The sequence below is a fragment of the Oryzias latipes genome, chromosome 2 (genome assembly GCF_002234675.1).
Source record: "Oryzias latipes chromosome 2, ASM223467v1".
Taxonomy (NCBI): Eukaryota; Metazoa; Chordata; class Actinopteri; order Beloniformes; family Adrianichthyidae; genus Oryzias; species Oryzias latipes.
In genome coordinates, this window is record NC_019860.2 from 151,037 (window position 1) to 173,139 (window position 22,103).

Consider the following 22,103-nt stretch of genomic DNA (forward strand, 5'->3'; position numbering starts at 1 on the left):
GCACCTATTCTCACCTGGATGAAGGAGGCGGCGCTGTGAGGATGCTTTTCTTTGATTTCTCCTGTGCCTGTAACACCATCCATCCTCACCTGCTGCAGGAGAAGCTCACCAGGATGACTGTGCAACCATTCTTGGTGTCCTGGTTCATGGACTATCTGACCAACAGGCAGCAATATGTCCACATGGGGGGGTCTGTCTCCAGTACCCTCAGCTGCAGTGTAGGGGCACCACAGGGGACTGTGCTGTCCTCTTCTTTTCACGCTGTATACGTCTGACTTCAGCTGTAACACCTCAACCTGCCACATGCAGAAGTTCTCGGACGATACAGCTATTGTGGCTTACATCAAAGGAGAAGAGGAGGGGGAGTACAGGCGGCTGGTGGAGGGCTTTGTGGCCTGGAGCGGGGAGAATAAGCTGCAGCTGAACATCCAGAAGACCAAGAAGATGGTTCTGGACTTCAGAAGGAAAGCCTGAACACCTCAGCCTGTGGGTTTTCTCAAACCTGGGGGTTATGTTGGACCACAAGCTGGACTGGACCACCAACACGGACCAGCTCTACAAGAAGAGCCAGTCCAGGCTGGACTTTCTCCAGAGGCTGCGCTCCTTTAACATCTGCACTAAACTGCTGCACATGTTTTATCACTCAGTGGTGGAGAGTGCTCTCCTCTATGCTGCTGTGTGCTGGTGCAATACCAGCAAGAAGAACATCTGCAGGCTCAACAAGATCATGAAGAGGACGAGCTCTGTGGTGGGACTGAAGATGGATCTGGTGGCAGAGCAGAAAACTCTGAGCAGGTTCAGGGCCATCATGAGGATTATCTCACATCCCCTACATGAGGCCTTCACCAGCAGGAGGAGCACTTTCAGCAACAGACTGCTGTCCCAGCGCAGCTCCAGAGAAAGACTGAGGCAATCGTTTGTTCCTCGTGCCAACAGGCAATACAATTCTCTGGCAGGGCATCTTAGAAGTAATTTGTTTTCATTTATTTTTATTGAAAGATTTTTTAATTATTAATTTGTTTATTTTTATCTATTAATCTTTCCAATCGTGTGTGTGTGTGTTCATGTGTGTGTGTGTGTGTGTGTGTTTTATGAGTGTGAGCAGATGGGCATTTTTAATGACCTATTCTGTTCTACAAACCCACAACCCAAAACTTGAACGGTGACATCTTGACAGAACTCTCTGAGGCTACAACATCTTTGTCTGCATTGTCATGATGACGGTCTGATAAACGGATCTCTGTCTGTGTCTGAAGGTGTAACAGTATGGGAATGGCTTTGGCTTTAATGTCCCCAAAGTTCTGTAACCTCGGTATTCAGTGGACACTCAGCCCCCAGACTTTGAAGTAAAGTCAGCAGAGCATGTTAGAGGCAGTGTCATAATAAGGGCACCCATTTTTTGAGCTTGAATTTACCTTTAACTCCCTGATTGATTATTTTACTCTTTGTTTTTTGCTTTGCTGACGCTGGCCCAGCTGATTCATTGTACATAGTTACTGATTTTAGACTTAGACCTGGTACTTTGTTGGACAGTCAAACAGATCATCTGTCATGTATGTATGTATGTCACGAATGGACTTTAATATGAATTTATACTAGGACTCAGGCTTGGATAGAAATACTTATGTGCCACTGAAACTATGAAATATTGTTTCCCTTTGATCAATTTGTCTGTATTCAGAACCCACTGAATCGCTGTCAGGGTCACAGGGTTGCTGGAGCCTATCCCAAACCCCAAGCAGGTTGCCAGTCTGGTGCAGGTTTAAAGGAAACAGTTTTAAGGATTCAGTAAGTGGTTTCCAGGTGTGGTGTTTATTAGCTTAAATGATACATGTAAACATGCTGCTTCTGGAATTCATTCATGAATAATCTTGAAGGAAATTGGTATGATTGCTGTGTCCAGAAATTGGGCATGTTTGTTGACTGGTTTGGATTCAGAGAAATGTTTTTACAGGTTGTGCCTATTTGTTGTTACCCTTTTGCCCCAGACTCCCTGAGATTTTCCCAGCAATGATACTGAAGGGACGGGAATCTGTCTTTTAAATGAAACCATGGTAACTTACCAGTAAAGACAAGCACATCAGTATACACATTTGTTCTAGAGTCTCTTGCAGGGGTAGTAATACCTGTTAGATGACTTCAAAATATTGTTAAGAAACATACAGTACAGACCAAAGGTTTGGACACACCTTCTCATTCAAATGAATGGGACACACCTTTCCATTCATTTGAATGAGAAGGTGTGTCCAAACCTTTGGTCTGTACTGTAGCAAATCCTCCAACTGTTCCTGTTCATCCTCCACCAACACTAACACCAACTGTCCTCATGTCCTCTTCCAACTATAAACTTCCTATTTTGTTTCAACCTCAGCTTCTTGCTACCAAAATCACCACAGTCCCTCCTCTCAACGTGTCCAAACTTCCTCCGTCTTCCTCCTCTGCATTTATGTGTAGATACACAGCATAAGGTGAATTAGCTGCAGGACCACCGTGGTCACTTACTCAGTTTAAAATCCTCCTCAAATGTTGAAAGAACACACAGAAAGTTAGTAACAAAGTGGAAGACATTCCTCACATGTGTGCAAACATTAGTGTTTCCATGGTAATGGCCATGCATGGCAGGAGAGGCTTCATGATGTGGGCCTCACATGAAGCCTAAAGACCCTGATTATAGTGTGAGTTTGGTTCAGCTGTTCTGCAGTTTTCCAGAGTTTGCTTAAACAAACCCTGAGATAAAACGAGAGCCTCTAGTGAAGTAAACTAAAGCTGGACATGACGGGGTGAGAGGATGAGGAACCAAGACCTGCAGTCCACTGTCAGAAACTGTTTGGGGTCATGAGAAGGACGACCCTCTGCAGAGCAGAGCAGCTCCTAATTGGCTGATTTATCTTTGTGTTTGCAGATGAAAGAGAAGATGTTCAAAAGAAGACTTTCACCAAATGGGTCAACTCTCAGCTGGCTAAGGTGAGTCCTTTAGACTGCTAGTCTCAGAAGACAAAGCTCATCTATAAAGGAACTGGTTTTGGTCAATTGTTTTTCAAATTGTTTTAAAGGGTTTCTAAAATTTTTCTTGTTTATGTGTTTTATATCCTAACCCGTAACAATAGAAACATTATGTCACCCTGTCTCTGAGTACCGGTTACAAGAGTGATCATGAATTGTTTTGAGGAAATCTTCATGAAGGACATCCTCTATACTGGTGTGGACAGGTAGCAGTTTACCTGTTGAGGGAACTCCAGAGAGCTCTGACTCACCTTGAGCTCACCTGGAGCAAGCCATTACAGAAACTCAGGGACTTGGTTCTGCCTACAGCATTTTCTTTCTGGATAAAATAATAGATCGAGTCTTTTTTTTTAACAAAGGGGCACCACAAGGCTGTGTGTTCAATCTAGTCCTTTTGGATCTCTATCACTATCCACTCATCAGACAACACCACAGTGGTGGGTCATGTGTTAGACAATCATGAGGCACACCACTGTGGTGTCTGGACCAAAGCCCGGGCGTATACCTGTAGGACCAAGGAGGTCAATGGGGGTAAATGGAAACATCACCTTCCTGTGAATCCATGTCATCAAACCCATTTCGGGGGTGGGGGGAGGTTAAGTATTATGTTAGGGCACCTGGACAAAGCCCTGGACATCACTGGGGAGGGGTTGGATTGGATGGAATGGACTTGAATGAACTGAAAGGTCACATTTAAAGCAGTTCAGGAGGTCAGAGAAATCCTGGTAAAGTGTGAGCCTGATGTTGGGTCATAACCAAGTACTCTCCATTCAGAAAGAGAAAGTGAATCTATTGAATACAGGAGCAGAAAGTGTTTAGATGTTAGCATGAGTGCCTTCAGTCCGGCTGTCAGACTGGAAAAGTGTTTTCAATGGTGAGTCTGGGTTGAAAACTTCCTTAAAGCTTTTTGAACCATCTCACTCGGTTCTTCAGTCTTATTCATCTTAGTCTTTTCAACTTTCCACGCCCTCTCTTGTCTTTCTGACTCCTCCCATGTCTGCACAGGTGTCTGCAAATTTCTGTCCAGCCAGATTCAGTAAAATCTTTTCTGTTCGTGGACACCAACTTGGACACAAACAGTAGTGGTTGTATAGGAGTCCTCGTCCCAGTCTATGCTTTCAGGCTGATCCTTACTGCCTCTCTGGCACAGCTGACATTTTTCATCTACATTTCTTTATGGTAAGGCTTCTGTTGTTTAACAGGAAGGCCTGACCAAGAAAAGAATGGCTGTAAACACTGCCAGGGACAGAGAATTGTCATTCGCTCACACTCGCTAAAACATATTGACTGTTCGTTTGAAGAAAGATCAACATGCATGTAAGTTCATGCTCAGAGAAGCAAGGGTTAGCTAGGCGGTAAGTGTGAAGGAGATGGAGAGAGACAGATGAGGAGACAAAGGGATTTCAGAAGAGGGGTCAGAAGAAAACTGGAGGAAAAAGAGAATAAATTGTAGTTAGAGAAGTGGAGGAGATAAAGAATGTGGGCAAAGATAATGATAGAGACTCTGAAAGACAGACAGGAGAATTTCCTGGTTTTGACCATATTACCAGTTATTTGGTAATAGAATTGTTAGTTTTGTTTGTTTTCACCGTTTGTAATTGAATTTTGGAACTTAAACTAAAGGTTTTTGATTGAATCCAGATTCTGAACAACTAAACAGTGGAGAGGACAAGTCCCCCTAAAACAGATCTGGAAGAAACCTCCAACAGAACCAGACTCTGTGAGGGCAGCAGATGCTGAAAATAGTCAAACCCAGAATCCCTGGAACATTTGTCATAAAACGGCAGACATTGGAGTAGGGATAAAAGCTCTACAACAACTGATAGTAGACAAGAGACAAGTTTGTTATTACAACCATGAAGACAGTGGTGAGATGATCTGCAGGGATGACAGAGGAGGTCCAGGTGGAGGTGAGACTGTACCAGGGATCGGCTTTGAGGTTCTTCTTGTTTCCATGGTGATGAATAGACTGACAGATGAGATGATATGAGACAGTGTCTGTGGATCATTATGTTTGCAGATGACACTGTGATCTGTAGAGAGGGCAGGGAGCAGATGGAGATGGTTTGGACATGGAGGAACAGTGATGATGTTGGTTCAAGGATGTAAAAGTTCTAACAGAACCTGGTTCTCACGTCCCGTCCATCTCCACCTTGCTCCAGAAGTTTATTTTCCAACAAGGAGCTGTGGTTCTCCGGTACCTGGTACAGGCCTGGTTTAGCTGGGCGTCGTGTGAGCTGGCTTGTGATGTGGTTCAGTGTCACTCGCGGTTTGAAGTTTCAAGAAGAGTCTTGATCACAGACTGTTCATGCTACCAATCAGTGTTTGGGTGTGTGTGTCCCTGCAGACGGGGAAAGCTCCTGTAGAAGACTTGTTCTCAGAGCTTTCTGATGGACGGCTATTGCTGGAACTGCTGGAGGAGCTGACAGGACATCAGCTGGTATTACCCCCCCCCATACACACACACACACACACACACACACTCACACGCACACACACACATATGTGTCTTTTACATTGGATTTATTGATTCAGAGTAAAGATCGTCTCAGAAATGTCTGTGTTTGTGGGTCTTTATATTTGTATTTCTTAATTTAAGTGACAGGGCATACAACGAACAGTGTAGAGTGCTCTGAATATAGTGAGACACTGTAAACATGCTGGATTGTAGTCTAGGCTAATTTCCATCCTCTGTCCCATTCTGACCATGGCCAGCCACCAAAAGACTATAGATAAAATAAATAAAGTAAAAAAGTACATTAGTAATGTGAAACTGCATGATATAAAATTAACATAACTTAGATTACATTTAAAAAAGTTTAAAATACATAGTTCCTCAAAGTATACATCAATAAAATCACTAAAATCAGAACAATGCTATGACAACTGTGACCTCTTTTTTCAGGTGAAGTTGGAGAGAGGAGTCACACGAGTTCACTCACTGAACAATGTCAACCGCGCCCTGCACATCCTCCAGAAGAACAATGTGAGTGGTGACCGACCTCATCTGGACCTCCTGAAGACGACCTTCACTTCTGGAGCTCATAGACGTTCCCCAGATGCAGACTAGCCCTTGTGCTATCTTAGATGACCCCCCCTTCCATTGACGTGTTCTCCCTACCATGACAAAGGTGGATAAAGGTGGAAAGATTTCATGTAATCCATGGACACCAGTGAAGATCACAAATCATTGAAGAAAAAAGGTTCAGAGCTCTGTCTAGTGGGTCTAGATGACCCACTGTCTAGTACGGGGGTGTCAAACTCATTTTCACTGAGGGCCACATCAACATAGTGTCTGTCCTCAAAGGGCCAGATGTAACTTATACATTTATCAAATGTAATGAAAAATAAATGTAACTACTCCTTACTGTTAAAAAGCTCATTTATTTATTATAAAGTTTTAAAGTGACAATTACAGTAGCATAGAAAACATGTTTGCTTGTTACTTTAGCATAAATACTTTTAAATTGTGTCCACTTATTAAAACCCACGATCAAACTATCCAAGTGAATAAAGAAAAATAGCATAAAACTGAGCGATAAAAACACGTATCACACGTGTAACATTTAACAAAAAAAGGCTGCACACAGCCTTCCATCCAACTGATGGTTTGATGACAACAATTTGTCTGCATACACACAGAAGACCTGAAAACATGAAATAATTACAACAGCAGCTAATATGTTAACTAAAGAAAGATTTTATTTTAAGAAATTTCAAACTTTTATGCTCTCGCGGGCCACATAAGACAACATGGCGGGCCACATTTGACCCCCGGGCCTTGAGTTTGACACATGTGGTCTAGTGGGTCTAGATGACCCACTCCCAGTGTTAACGTGCCTAGGATAGCACAAGGGATACAGCCTTCAGCCTGACTAGATGATGAAAAGACAAGACAATGTCAGAAAAACCTGTGTTCATGGCATTTTATACAAAATGTGGTTCCTGTCTCCAGCTCGACTCGTGCCTTTGACTGTCCCCCCAACCACGGCTGGATGAAGCTCGTCTGCTGGACTTTATATATGTAGTTGTATATTTAGATAAGTTAATTCTTCTCTAAGAGTTCTGGTAAATCGCCTGTCCGTCCTGGGGGAGGATCCCTCCTTCATGTGGGCACCCCTGAGGTTTCTTCGTTTTTTCAGGAATCCGTTTTTTTAGGAGTTTTTCCCTCACAGAGAAGGGGGGTCTGAGGGCAGGGATGCCAGTGTAGCTTAGTCAGTTTGTTAGTTCATTTTAGTATTTTCCTATTGAACTCTTTGTATTCGTGATCCTTTTGAGTTCATGTTTTACTTCGAAGCCCATCGAGACGACTGTTGTTGTGATTTTGGGCTATACAAATAAAATTGAATGAATGAATGAATGAATGAAAATCACCCTGTCATTGTTATGCAGTACATTCAGCATTTATCCCAGCTTGTATGAACAGAAACACGGCTGTACCTGATGAATTCACTACTGATCTGCAATGTTCACATTGGCTGAGAAAAGTCACAACAATAAAAGTCTACCAGAACATCTGCCAGGTGGTTACAGGGAAGATCAGGGAGTTCTGAACAGTATCTGAGACTTTCCCTGACAGTTTTAGCCTGAAGACCCAACTGTCCTTATGGAGGTATACTAGGAGTCTGTGCGGGGTACACAGGTGACCCACAGGAGGTATCAAGGTGGTAGATCGCTCAGTGAACCGGTAGAGATAAAAAGTTAGTTTTCTTTGTTCATGCTACGGGCAACAGGTGGTAGTGAAAACTTCTACAACACGTAAGGGGAAGGTAGGTGAGACGCAGGCATTTGTGTAGATATTTCACCACCCATCCACCCACCCTGGACCCTCTGGAACCTCCCCGTTCATCTGATGTTTGTTGCCAGATAAAAGCAGAATCACTTTCTCCTCTCTGTCTCCTTCAGGTTGATCTGGTGAATATTGGAGCGGCGGACATCGTTGATGGAAATCACAAATTGATTCTTGGGCTCATCTGGAGCATCATACTTCACTGGCAGGTGTGGATGCTTACAGACATGCTAGCTTGATGCAGACAGATGTTGCTTCATGGAGCTTTTTACACACAAAAACACACAGAGCAGCACTTTCCACGTTAGTGGGATGTTTGTTCAGCTTCAGTGCTGTTCTTTCATTTCTTTATAGGTTTTTAGAGCATTTCTGTTAGATCTAGCTGTCATGTTTGCTGCTCAGACAAAGTTTCAGGCTAAGATGAAGCTTCCTCAGATGTAAAATGCTTTTCTTGAATTCATGCTAGAAAAGCTCAAGTTCTGCATTAGCGCGTGTTATCTGGCTAGTTAGCCCTGTTTTAGTCAGGACTAACAAGCTGCTCTCCAGCAATAGATGATGTCATGATTGGTGGTCAAAAGTGGTCAAGAGTCCAAACTCCATCGGAATCAGCTGTAAAGGAGAATCCATGTGTAAGGAAAGGATTGTAGAAACTCAGATTCAAATTAAACTCAACCTAAGTTTCTGGAGAAAAGCAGAATTTCCTGAAATGGGGATTAAAAAAAAAGACGTTGGTGGTTCTGGAAGGATGCTGCGTCTTTAACCACCATCATGACCAGGCTGTCCCCGTCAATCACTTTGCACTGATGTGTTCAGGTGAAGGATGTGATGAAGGACGTGATGGCGGGCCTACAGCAGACCAACAGCGAGAAGATTCTGCTGAGCTGGGTTCGTCAGAGCACCCGTCACTACCCTCAGGTGACAAATACCTCTCCTTGTTGATCCATTCCTTACCTCAAAGACGCACAGCTCCTCTGGGTTGGTCTAAAGCTTCTTCTTCCTCCATCTGCAGGTCAATGTGGTGAATTTCTCCAGCAGCTGGAATGACGGGTTAGCCTTCAGCGCCCTGATTCACAGCCACAGGTACGGCCGTGGAAAGGGAAGTCTTTGGGGGAACTGTCTCAGTTAAAGGGGTCTCTGTGTCCTCTGGACAGACCAGAGCTGATTGACTGGAGCTCGGTGGAGGAGGAGTCGGCGGTGGACAGGCTGGAGAATGCCTTTAAGAAAGCTGAGCAGCACCTGGGGATCGAGAGGCTGCTGGACCCAGAAGGTACTGCTGGTTCCATCACTCAGTACCACCACTCTTTGGTGGTTCAGGCTGGCAAAACTCCAACTAAGCCTTTATGAAAATTATAAAATAGTCTTCTGCTGATTAGTTTTCCAAGTCATGCATAGATTCTTTATTTAACTACTGAGCATGTTCACATGCTACTGGATCATCCAGTATGGGGATGAACGGACAGAAGTGGACTGACAGATGGACATATGGACAAACTGACAGATGGACAAACTGTCAGATGGACAAACTAACAGATGGACTAGTATAACGACTGATGAACTAAAAACAGGAACAGTAGGTTCATGACCCAATATGGAGGAGACAGGCTTTATTGGCAGAAACCTAAACATTAAATAGATCAACCAGTAAACGACAAAAACCCATGGAGGAAGAAGAGGGTGACGAAGCAGAGAAACTTGCATAGACTGAGAGTAATTGACAGAACTGAAGACAGCTGTGGAGGAACAGGCTGAACCTGATAAGAATGACAGGGAGGACAGACCATGACGAAAACCTAAAAAATCACAAAGACCTGAGAGAGGAATCCTTACTACAGGAAAAGATAGAAGGGAGAGCTAAATGATGGACAGACCAACGGGCTGATGGACTGACCATTTCTTGTGTTGAGTTTTGGCACAAAGCTGCTTTTCTTATTGTGTAAATGGTTAAATAGTTATGGTAGTCTGTGATAGTCGGGTTCCCCCTGGACATGTTAAAGGTGGCGTTCAGACGTCCATGCGTTTGTGCGTTGCAGATGTGGCGGTGCCGAGTCCTGACAAGAAGAGCATCATCATGTACGTGACGTCCCTGTTCAGAGTGTTTCCTCAGAGCGTCTCCATGGAGGCCATCCAGGAGGTGGAAAAGCTGTCAGCAGCCTTCACCGGTGCCGGCCGAGCAGAAGCAGAGGAGCATTACCAAATCCAGACCCAGCAGCGCTTCTCCCAGCAGGTGCAAACACACCACCACCTTACTGTTGGTCACGGCCTCTTCAGCCGACCTGCAGCCGTCTGCATTCCAGGAGTTCAGGGTTTCAAAACTGGAGATCCAAAGTCCTGCTTTACCTTTAAAACTACCAGGACTCTAGGTCAGGGTTAGCATCAGGGTTCCAGGCAATATTTTACTCTGAAAATGTGCAAATAATAAGTTCATCTGCCGATATATCTATGCTGATGCCAATCTACTATGACGAAATCTACACATGGTTTTAGAAAGGATGGACAAGTGTTAGCAAACGGCTGTAAGCAGCTGATCTCTGGCAGAAGATAAGAAACCATGGATCCTCCAAGAAGCAGCAGATGCTGCAGAAGATGGAAGTTTGTCCAGGGCCACACTTGGACACGGATGAAGCTGGCATCAGTTTCTGATGGTTCCCTGTAGAGAACAGAGTGGAAAGTTCATTTTAGGGCCTCAGCAGGCAGAGCTGAAGTATTTAGGAACATCAGTTGAATCTATCAGAGTGATGGAGCAGGAAACCTTTAGAGACATTGCTGCTTTGTCAAGTTTGGACCCACAGTTTGGTTTAAACTACAGCAGATAGTAAATAGTTCAGGAGTCATCAGTGAAAAGGATCAGAACCAAGACAAACCCGCAGAATTTCTCTGCAGTAGGTCCGACCAACAGCATGACTATAGACTCATCCGTCATTGCTGCTCATTGGGGGGAATTCCTGCCCTCTCTAGCCCTAACTCCTCTTGTAATCTTCCACCTCTGCTGCCCTCTGTCTTCCCCTCAGATCACGGTGAGTGTGGCTCAGGGCCGGGTCCGGAGCCCCTCTTCTCAGCCTCGCTATAAAAGCCACGCCTACACCCAGGCTGCATATGTCACATCGCCAGAGCAAAAGAGGAGGCGGTTCACCGATCAGGTGCTGTGCTGCTCGCCCGGTCTCCTGATGATGTCCTGAAATGTTTCTGAAAGCAGGTCATTGACACGCTGACACCATGTTGTTCATGTCGCTAATGTTTTCCTCAAGCTAATGTTTTCTCTGGCATTCTTATCTGGGCTCCCTGCAGCTAACTGTCAAAATATCCCAACTACATTTATTAAATGGTAATGGTAAATGGCGTATACTTATATAGCGCCTTTCTTCCTACAAGGACAAAGCGCTTTACAGTCACACACACATTCACACACTGGTGGCCGCTCCACTGCCAAACACAGGCGCCTGCCTACCACCAGAGGCAAGGTGGGGTTCAGTGTCTTGCCCAAGGACACTTCGACTCATGGGCGTGCAAGGCGGGAATCGAACCTGCAATCTTACGATCATGGGACGACCGCCCTACCGCTGCACCACGGCCGCCACATATTAGCAAATGTTCGTCCGCTAGCATCCACCAGAATGATTGACAGGATCTATCTATCATGTGACCAGCTCAGCCAACAGCCTCTGATAACAGCAGGCAGGTATTCAATGCAGCAGAAACCCAAACTTTATCGATAAAGAAAATAAAAAACTTAACAAGAATTCATCTGACTTTATACAACATTCTTTTCCAAAATTTTACTTTTTATTAATTGTAACACTATACACTGTTCCTCAGCTCGTGTATTCTCGACACTGTGTAATTCTTTTTAAATGTGGTGGGTCTGTGTACTCCATTTTACTGATTGGACCATGAGTCTGGAATAAATTCTATCTATCTATCTATCTATCTATCTATCTATCTATCTATCTATCTATCTATCTATCTATCTATCTATCTATCTATCTATCTATCTATCTATCTATCTATCTATCTATCTATCTATCTATCTATCTATCTATCTATCTATCTATCTATCTATCTATCTATCTATCTATCTATCTATCTATCTATCTATCTATCTATCTAATAATTGTAATAAGAAACAAGATGGGAGGGGCCACGTGTCTAATCAACGCATAGAGACGTTAACTACACAACAATTTTTCTTAAAGACAAACCATCTGTTCCTACAACTACCGATTATGTGGGAGAAGAAGAAGAAGTGTGTTTGGAAAGATAGAGCTGGGTGTCATCAGCAAACAATGAAGATGGAGGGATGTTGCATCATGGGAGATAATGGTAGTTTAGGGAAGGCCAGGAGAAACAACCACTGTGATCTAAACCAGGATTTAAAAGAAAGGAAATAAAGCTGCTGTTGGCAAGAGGGTGGGAGCAAGAAGAGGGGGGCATTAGGGTAAATGATGGAACAAACCAAAGGGAGGAGATGGAGTCGGCAGGATTTGACCAAGGCTGTGGAGGGGGGGTTCAGCTGAAATACAGAAATGATTCACGGTTGAGGTTTGAAAATTCAGCTGAAAGTGCGGAGAGGATTGTGGGAACAGTCGCTGAATGTGATAAACTTTTGAATTGACAGACAGCATTAATGCACGGTGTGTGTGGTCTGAATCCAGGTGAGATGGAAGGGAGTTTGAAAGCATCTTAAGCTCTTCGTTTTACCTTTGGAACCAATGAGAACAGAGCAGAACCTGGATCAGGTCGTGTGACGGCAGTCCAGCTGTTCTGCATGAACGTTCCAGATGATGACACGTATCTTTCATGGACGATCATTTCAGAGGTGAAGCATGGAGGCACTTCAGGAAACCAAACTGCACAGGAGTTTAGTAGACAAATCATAACCCTATATGTGATACAGAATCACCAGAATCAGGAAGGAATTATCAGAAGACAGAGGATCAATGATAACAACACTAATATGTAGAAATGAGTTATTTTGATAAATGTCTGGGATATTTCCTCTGGATGATCCATGTTCTATCTGATAAGCAGTTGAACATGGATGTTGGCGTGTATTTTGTTGGGTTTTTCTGGTATTCCGTGTCAGTTTGGGGTCAGATTCGGCCTTTTTGACCTTGTCTGTCCTCCTTAATTCAGGTTCCTCAGGAATATCTTTGCGTTCTGTAAAACCAGGAGTTCCTCTGAAGGAGGTTCTGCTTCTCTGCAGCTGGAGCATTTATTTCTCCTCCATTTTGTTCTGAATCTTTTATGTGAGTCTAACTTTCCTCTTTGACTCTGCAGTTCCTGAGTCCCAGTCAAGAGGAGCTCCAGCGAGGCCTCAGTCCTCTGCCTCCAGGATCCACCAGCCTGGAGAGCTACCAGGCCTCCCTGGAGGAGGTACTGACCACAGCATTGACTAGAAGGACCAGCCTGTCTCTGTGTTTGACTACAACCTTTGCTCTGAAAGGTCCTGACTTGGCTGCTGTCGGCTGAGGATGGTCTGCAGGGGCAGCCCCCCATCTCCACCCAGGTGGAGGAGGTCAAAGAGCAGTTTCACATGCATGAGGTAAGACCTGCAGCTCCTCAGCTCTATGAAGGATACATCTACGCACACAAACAACAAAATGAAGGATTTAGTCAGCCACCCGTTTCTCTAGTTTCCCACCTGCAGAGATGATTTTATGTAATGTTCATCATAGAAACGATTCAACTATGAGCCCCAGAATGAGAAACACTGATATTTATTTACAAATGATGGTGGAAAATAACCAACGTTCTTTCAATACTTCTACACCCTTTGATGGGAATGACAGAGGTCAAAGGTTATCTGGGTCTGTGTTGTTTGGTCCATTCTTCCATGCGGATCTCCTCTAGAGCAATGATGCTTTGGGCCATTGAGGCACACAGACTTTCAGATTGAGATCTGGATCCTGGCTGGTCTACTCCAGGACCCTGAAACGCTTCTTAGGAAGCCACTCCTCAGTTGCCATGGTGACGTGTTTGGGATCACTGGTGGAAGATCCAGACAGCAGGTTTTCCCTCACAATCTGTCCCCATGGACCCATTAATCTTTTTCTTCTTATGGATCATTCGGTCTGTCCCCTTTGTAGAAAACAGCCCAAAGCATGTTGCTTCCACCCCCATGCTTCACAGTAGGGGTGATGTTCTTTGGAGTGCTTTAAAGCTGTCCTGTGGGGGTAGCTGACCCTAACTGCCTCTCTCTGTCTTCCACCAGGGCTACATGGTGGAGCTGACCACACACCAAGGCAGCGTGGGTCGCGTCCTGCGGGCCGGAGCCGCCCTGCTGCAGGAGGGGCACCTGAGCGAGGAGGAGGAGTCTGAGGTCCGGGAGCAGATGAACCTGCTGAACTCTCGCTGGGAGCACCTGAGGGTGGCCAGCATGGAGAGGCAGAGCAGGTAGGAGGAGTAGACCCCGCCCCCTGTTTGACCATCTAATCCAGGGGTGTCAAACATACAGCCCGTATCCGGCCCGCCAGGTGGTTAAGTCCAGCCCACACATGAAGAGTAAAAATCATAAGGATGGTTAAAAAAGAAAGCAAGTTTCTAGTCCATTCCTGTGGCGAGTTATGATTTTTTAAAGAAATAACCGAAATGCGCAATTCCGCCACTAGGGGGAGCAAAGGAAAGGCAAGACAGGTGAAACAGCATATCTCTGCATGTGCCAAAAGTGAAACCTAACAGCTCTGTTTCTGGATAAGATGCACTTTGGTTCCCTATGAGCCTCACCACTGTTATCTTGCTATAAGGATGATCAGTAGTGACACCCTAAAGACCAAAATGTTGTTAGAAAGGGAAGTGGAGTGGAGATCTTTCCAGGAAAAATGGACAGTTTTTTTTTCTTTCACGAAGCTGAATGCAAAACCCCCATGCTTGGTATGTCATCAACAGGTTGCAGTCTTCAAAGATTATAACATTCAGCACTAAGAGACTCACCATAAAGACAAGTTTCTGGATTCCTTAAATGTCAGATGTAAAATATTCAGTCTGTATAAAATTAAATAGACCAACTTTTTTTTAATTGAAATTAATTTTATTTGAGATCCATTTGCCCCAAGTGATTAGGCTACTACGTTGGTTGAGGCATTTTTTCAAATTGAGTAAAAAAAACTAAAACAAAGCTGTTATTTTGCTTTTATGTTATGGTCCGGCCCACTTGAGATCAGACGGGCTGAATGTGGCCCCCCAACCAAAATGAGTTTGACACCCCTGATCTAATCTGACCAGAAACATCAGGAACTCTAGAGGAAACTGAGGGAAAGATCTGAATCCTACTCAGTTCATGTCAACAGTTTGGATTTAGCAAATATGAATCGATCCATTTACTATGATTGGATGTTTTCTTTTGTGATTTTATTTTAGCTTTATTCTTAATTGATGCTGGTTCCTGTAGAAGTTTTAAGGATGTTTCAGCTTCTCATGAATGTTTTAGTCCATTTTAATGACAGATGGACGCGTTTATGTGAAAACTGTCAGTTCATTTTCAGCAGATCTCTAGTTATTGTTCTAGTAATGTCCAAATATTCTGCTGATTCCTGGATCAGTTTATGGAATGAAGACAAGAATATCAAAGAGACAACTTTAGAATGAAACATGGTAGAAAATGCCTCTAAAAAGCAAAAGATTTCACTCTAGTAACGCATTAAAAGTTAGAGTCAGTAGCTGCACTTCTATTATTTTTTATCACACTGCATTTCATTGATCACTGTTCTTAGATTTTTTAAACTCAACATATGAAACTGAACTACACACACAAATATCTGCAGAAACACACAGACAACATTGTCTTTATCTACACAAACACACACATTTACACAGATTCACACAGAGAGCCGTGGAGACGAGCTGTACAGTACGAGCTAACTCACTGTTCATCCATCACATGTTAGTTCAGAGGTGAATAGGCAGGTGTAAAGATGTCCGTCTGTAGCCCCGCCCACACCACTCATTGCTGGGACCATCAGCAGCTCATTTGTGAGTAGAGTTGTTAGTTTACACCTGATTTTACCAATGCAAAATAAGGATTAATATTTGCTCAAACTCTGTCAGAAAAACATCCTCATATTTCCATCACCTACAAAGGAAAAGCTGAAACTGGCTGCAAATACATTTTTTCTGTTCAGAAGACACAATCCAACTGGAAAATGATGTGTAACTTTTTATGTGGGTACCATAAACTTACAAACCACAAAGAAGTGAGGCCTTTTGGACTAAACTAATCCTTCCACACACACACATACACCTTTAGTCTCTGCTTATTAAGCATTGGAGGTTGGTCCACTTGGTGTGGTTTGAAACATGTAGCTTTAAATGGTCTTCATGTCCTAACTACAGTCTGAGAGTCTAATTTTATTGGGTGGTTGTATTGAAATGTTTCCATTGTTGAGTAAATCTTTGCTGACACACATACATTTGAAGAGATAACAGTGCTCATATAAATTAAAGTATCATCTGCGTACATGAGGAAGTCTGCATTTACAATAGTAATGAATAATGACCACATTAAAAAGGGTCCAAGGACGAGTCCCTGAGACACACCATTGGACATCTCAATTAGCAGGCACTCTCCCTTCACACTAGTTGGTTTGAAGGCATAAGTATGTACGTCTGAACATTATTTGTATTGTGTTCATGTTGACATGTGGACATTTTTGGAGCCAACAGGTGTGTTGATAACATTTGAGTGTGTGTGGGCAGGCCCCGCCCCTTCTAGATTTGTATTACATCTGAACCTGATTAACATCCAGAAACTTGTTGCTTTATGCTGCTTCATGGTCTTATCCCCCCCCCTCCTATTATCACCCTCCTAACCCCCCCCCCCAACGTCCCTCTTTCTTCTTCCCTTCTTTCCTTTTCCGTCCGGTCCAACACCAAAGATTTTCAAACATGGTTGAATTTACTAAAGTTTGGCCTCAATTCCAAAAGGGGTTTATTCAGACATACCTTTGGTTTGTCTGAAGATTAATAACCCCTCTTGTTAAAGTAAAATATGTCCAACACAAGAGGCCCTCAGCTCTCATCTGCCTGCCCAGCTGTTGGACAGGAAGACATCTCAATCCCAGAGTCACTGGTTTGAAAGATCACCAGAGAGGTTTGTGTGGTAAAACTACTAAAGGCTTCTGGTTAAAACTGCAAATACTTAACGTAAGACTGATTTATAACCTAATGGAAAAGTCTTTAGGAGTTCATTACGCATAACATACATTATGTTGTAACAGTCTACATAAGTTATTAATTACTTTTTAACTTTTTCTATTTTTTGAACTGCTGTAACAATTGAATTTCCCCATTGTGGTATCAATACAGATATCTCTATCCCTATCATTCCTTATTAATAACAAAATGTCCATACATTTCATAATAAACTCCTTTTTTCATCAATAAAACCACCCAGGACTCGTTCTATTGATCAATGTGTCTCTGGAGTGTCCGGTCTCAGCTCCATGTTCTTGTCTCTGGATTTGATGGAAGGTATGGACCTTCTCTCGTCCTGGTGGACCCTGTTGAGCTCCCAGGTTTGGTCAGGAGCTGCTATAAGCAGATGCGGTTTCAGACGGGACACTTTCCCATTCTCTGGACAGTGATGGTTCATTGTTGTTCTTCTGCAGACTCCATGAGGTTCTGATGGACCTGCAGCACCAGCAGCTGCAGCAGCTCACAGACTGGCTGGACAACACGGAGGCTCGCATCAAGAGGATCGGCTCCCAGCCTCTGGGTCCAGACCTGGAGGACGTGAAGCACCAGGTGGAGGAGCACAAGGTGAGGGTTGGTCTGAGGCTGTCCCCCTTCAGGTTCTGGTGTCCAAAGACCTGGATAACCTGTGTGTGTGTGTGTGCAGCTGCTGCAGGAGGACCTGGAGATGGAACAGGTCCGAGTGAACTCTCTGACCCACATGGTGGTGGTGGTGGATGAGAGCAGTGGAGATAGCACCACCGCTGCCCTGGAGGGCAAACTGCAGGTAACAGCACTCAGTCTGATGTCAGAGTGGAGTCAATCTGGTGAATCTGGCTCCAGACTGTTCTATTCTGATACATGAAAGACTTGGAGTCATGGAATTCTGGCCAAATAAAAAATGTGATTATTAACTTCTTCATGATCATTTTTTAAAGGGACGCCATTCATACGTCACTACCAAAAGCCAGTCCCTGATTGGTCAAATTTAAACTTGGTTTAACTTTATTTAACCACTGAGATCAGGATCAAATCAAACTTTATTTATAAAGAACGTTTCAAACTTGTGTGACATAAAGTTCTTTACGTAATAAAAACATCCGGCAACTTTAAAAGGATCATGTTTTCAAGAATGATCCGACCACGAGGATGGGTTAAAAAGCAGAACATACAATCCAAGAACCTATAGAAAAACTGTGTTTAAATATGTGTTAAAGCGTGTTTGAATGTGTTTAAATATAAAATCAAATAAATAATAAATTAAATCTTTAGAACACAGGTTCAGTGGTTCCTCTAAATTCTCTCTAGGTGTGAATGTGAGAGTGCATGGGGGTGTCGTAGTGGCCCTGCAACAGACTGGCGACCTTTGACCCCGAAACGGAAAAGACGGATTAGAAGATGAATGAATGAAAACTTTAGGGATATATCGGTTAAGAAACAAAAGAATAACAAATCAAAACAAATCACTTTTTTTATCTAATCTAATCTAAAAGCATACGCCCAGTTTGAAGGATTCTTATCATTATTTAAGATAATAAAAATAAGTTCTGACTGGAATAAAAGTCGACATCTTTACCTCGATTGGTCCAGGGGAATATTTGATTCTGATTGGGTAAAATAAAACAGGGAACACTAAAAGTAGAAGCTCCTGTCTAACATGACATTCAGCATATTTACCAGCTTCAGGCTCTGTAGCCGTTACCACGACAACACATCACACAAAGTACCAAATACTCCACTTCTTGTTTAAATGTTAGAAATGTCAAGATTTATCAAATCAAACTTTATTTATAAAGCCCCTTTTCATATAAACGTATAACACAAAGTGCTTTATGTAACTGGTGGAGTTTTCCGCTCTGCGTTGTGTTCAGGTTAATGAGAGACCACACTTGGATGCCGAGTCAAACTCTTTTAATCTGTACCTGGTTAACAGAAAATACAAATTCAGAATGCTGTCTGGAGTTTCTTCTGTGTGATTTTTTTCCCCCTCAGCCACGGCTCCCAGCAGTCTCAGTGCTCATGCTTATTAGCACCTCCCCCCACAGCATGTAAAGTAATACAAAAAGAACACGATAAAAAGAGAAAACTGCACCGTACCTGGTTAACAGAAAATACAAATTCAGAATGCTGTCTGGAGTTTCTTCTGTGTGATTTTTTTCCCCCTTAAACAATTGAAAAATGAACAAAAAAGAAAGAAAGAAAAGTTAATTTAAACATCAAAGAAAAATGGCGCGAACCTCAACTAGTTCACGCGAAGCAGTGCAGATCTGCTGATATAGAGCAGCCAAAAATAAATAAAACAACACAAATTACGTAAAATTGACACCACACGATTCCCAACTTTGTGAGTTATGAGTGTAACACACTAATGAACAATTTACAAAGAAATAAAACTAATAAGGGTGGACACTCGGCGATTGACGTCTTACCTCAGCCACGGCTCCCAGCAGTCTAAGTGCGCATGTTCATTAGCACCTGCTAGCGTGCTCGTGGTGAGTTCAAGTACCCTCAGACAGATGAAATACTCTGGTGCAAATGTATGAAAACGGCAGTTTACCATGGATTTGGTGGAATTAAACTAATAAACTTAACACTCGTTACATTTACATTAAAACAAAAATAAATAAATAATATAAAAACAAGCATGAAAATTAAAATAAACAAGCCCAAAAAAAAAATAACAATAAAAATAGGGCCCCCCTCCCTGTACCAACACAACCCCCACTGCTTTCACATCTCCCACCCCCTAACTAATGGGGAAAGACAATAAGAAATGACAAATAAGAAATAGGCGTAGCACGAAAAGAAGATGTTGGAAACGCTAATAGTTGGAGCCCCCCCTCTGTGAACAGCCGCATAGACAGCCGAATGCAGCATCACAGGCGGGGACCGCTCCACCACAGCTAAGTGGTGATGCAGGTCCCCATCCAGAGCTGCAGTGGCTGAACAGCAGCCACCCAGAGGGAGGGGTTCCAGCTGAGGAAGCACCGGAAAATAAATAAATAAAATGAAGTTAAAATAACACATTCAAATCTAGTGTAAGTTCATAAAACAAGATAAATAGAATAAAAATAAATAAATAGTGGTGGTAAAGAATTAGCTAAAAGCCAGGTTAAAAAGATGGGTCTTTAGCCTTATGTGTAGGTGGTGAGGCAAGTTTTATTGAGAGGTCTGTATGTTTCTGGGTAGGGGGCAGGGCAGATGGCTTTGGGCAAAGCCATCAGATCAGAAAAGGGTCGATATCTCGAGCAGGGTCGATAGATTGGGATGGGGCTGATAGATTGCAACAAGGTCGTTAGCTCTGGGCAGGGTTTAGAGCCCGCAAAGGGGCTGATAGCTTGAAGCAATAGTTCTGAACGAGTCGAATAGATTGTAACATGGCGGATAGTTAAGAGCAGGGTTGATAGATTAGAAAAGAGTCTAAATATCAGAACAAAGTTGATTCAATTTCAATTCAATTCTGTTTTTTCCATGTAGCCCAATATTACAAACATTGTCATCTCAAATGGCTTCATACTGGTAATTGTATACTGAACATATATCATAATGAACTTAGCTAAATGCTAAACTAAACAAACTAAACTAAACTGGATATCTATGCCCTTTGACCCTCTGTCCTATACTCTCCTCTATTCTTGATCATTATTTATCCTTTAGTTCTCCATGTCTCTGTTTGGTCCAGTGCGATTCATGTTTTGTTCTCACTGTAAGAAAAAGATCTACATATTTAACATATCTACATTAATGCAATATAGTACAGTATTAGCACGGGGGATGGGCCGCCCTGCCCAGTTCATGAAACCATCTGCCCTCTGCTAAGAAATATGGATAATGGAAGTAGTGAAAATGGTACTTATTCCCCCAAACATCATTACAGTAGGTGAGGCAGGGGGAGCAATAAGGTCAATAATCTCTGAATACTAGCTAGTCTGACAATAGAGTCCAAAGAGGAATTTTAGTTTAGGGAGTTTATTCCATAAGACAGGGGCTTGGTGGCTAAACGCTCTACCTCCAACCGTACTTTTACTAATTCTAGGAACCACAAGCAGTCCTGCATTTAGGGAGTGAAGTGTTCTGATTGGATGGTAAGGGACTATGAGGTCCTTAATATAGGACGGGGCCAGTCCATGTAAGGCCTTAAAGGTTAACAGGAGGATCTTGAACTGGATTCTGGAATCAACTGGGATCCAATGAAGTGAAACCAACACAGGAGTGATGTGATCTCTTCTGCTAGTTCCAGCTAACAATCTAGCTGCTGCGTTCTGAACAAATAGTTGATAACTCTGAACAGGGCTGATATCTCAGAGCGGAGTGAGGCAGAGAGGAGAAAATATAAAGGGAAACTCCAGGGAGAACAGTGATTCCAACAAAGTTATTATATTTGAATATTTATTTCTTTTGGAAGGAACCGTGGTATAAATGGGATAATGCCCTCTGAAGTGTCCTGAATTTGCAGAAGCAGCCGCCTGTTGTTTCTCCAAATTCTAATAAATTCAGATGATAGACTCTCATCCAGCTTTCCCCCACTTTGGGGGTTTCACACGGAATAGGCAGTAGAACTAAAAGCTTGTCCTCCAAGGACTACTGTTCCAGTCTTCAGCTGCTGCAGTTCATGCTGACAGAGGTTGGTCTGGTTCTGTGTGCAGGTTCTCGGTGACCGCTGGGCCTCCATCTGCAGATGGACAGAAGAACGCTGGATCCTGCTGCAGGACATCCTGCTGAAGTGGCAGCATTTCACAAACGAGCAGGTTGGCTTGGCGGATTGTCGACCGTGACACGTTTCAAGATCTACTGGAGGTTTTTGAGGACCACATGAGCCCCCTCTTACAACACCAGCTGGTTATAGTTTTGTTCGGGATTTGAACTCCCAGCTTTGACCTCTTAGAGTCTCTGTTGGTGGAGCGATACTGTTTCAGGACCACATTTCTAAAGACTGGTACACACTAACGTGTGTGTTTGAACCCAAACATGAACCTGAACTGAACTGGATAGATTGTTAGGGATGTATTCTGTCTGCAGTGGCTGAGAAACCAACAGGAAGCCATAATGTCAAACAGTTTTACATGAATCAGTTTTTCAGGATTGGGTTTGCCTTGAAATCTAACCAAATCTTTGTGGGTAAACTCTGGATTTTTCCATTTCTGTGAAC

At 43.2% G+C, this 22,103-nt stretch overlaps 1 protein-coding gene across 9 annotated transcripts in view; it reads left to right on the forward strand.

Annotated features, from left to right (window-relative positions):
• dmd (dystrophin) overlaps positions 1–22,103 on the forward strand; it is an 86,444-nt gene that overhangs the window by 16,215 nt on the left and 48,126 nt on the right. For all 9 annotated transcript variants that reach the window (XR_002289629.1, XM_020701364.2, XM_020701365.2 and 6 more), the window contains exons 2-16: positions 2,903–2,964; positions 5,351–5,443; positions 5,909–5,989; positions 7,909–8,001; positions 8,606–8,707; positions 8,802–8,872; positions 8,944–9,059; positions 9,823–10,016; positions 10,801–10,929; positions 13,067–13,162; positions 13,233–13,331; positions 14,001–14,182; positions 17,392–17,542; positions 17,622–17,741; positions 21,601–21,702. Coding sequence is in view for 8 of the 9 variants with exons in the window: in XM_020701364.2 (XP_020557023.1) it covers positions 2,903–2,964; positions 5,351–5,443; positions 5,909–5,989; positions 7,909–8,001; positions 8,606–8,707; positions 8,802–8,872; positions 8,944–9,059; positions 9,823–10,016; positions 10,801–10,929; positions 13,067–13,162; positions 13,233–13,331; positions 14,001–14,182; positions 17,392–17,542; positions 17,622–17,741; positions 21,601–21,702 (1,691 nt within the window). In the remaining variant the exon portion in view is untranslated. The remainder of the gene's footprint in view (positions 1–2,902; positions 2,965–5,350; positions 5,444–5,908; positions 5,990–7,908; positions 8,002–8,605; positions 8,708–8,801; positions 8,873–8,943; positions 9,060–9,822; positions 10,017–10,800; positions 10,930–13,066; positions 13,163–13,232; positions 13,332–14,000; positions 14,183–17,391; positions 17,543–17,621; positions 17,742–21,600; positions 21,703–22,103) is intronic.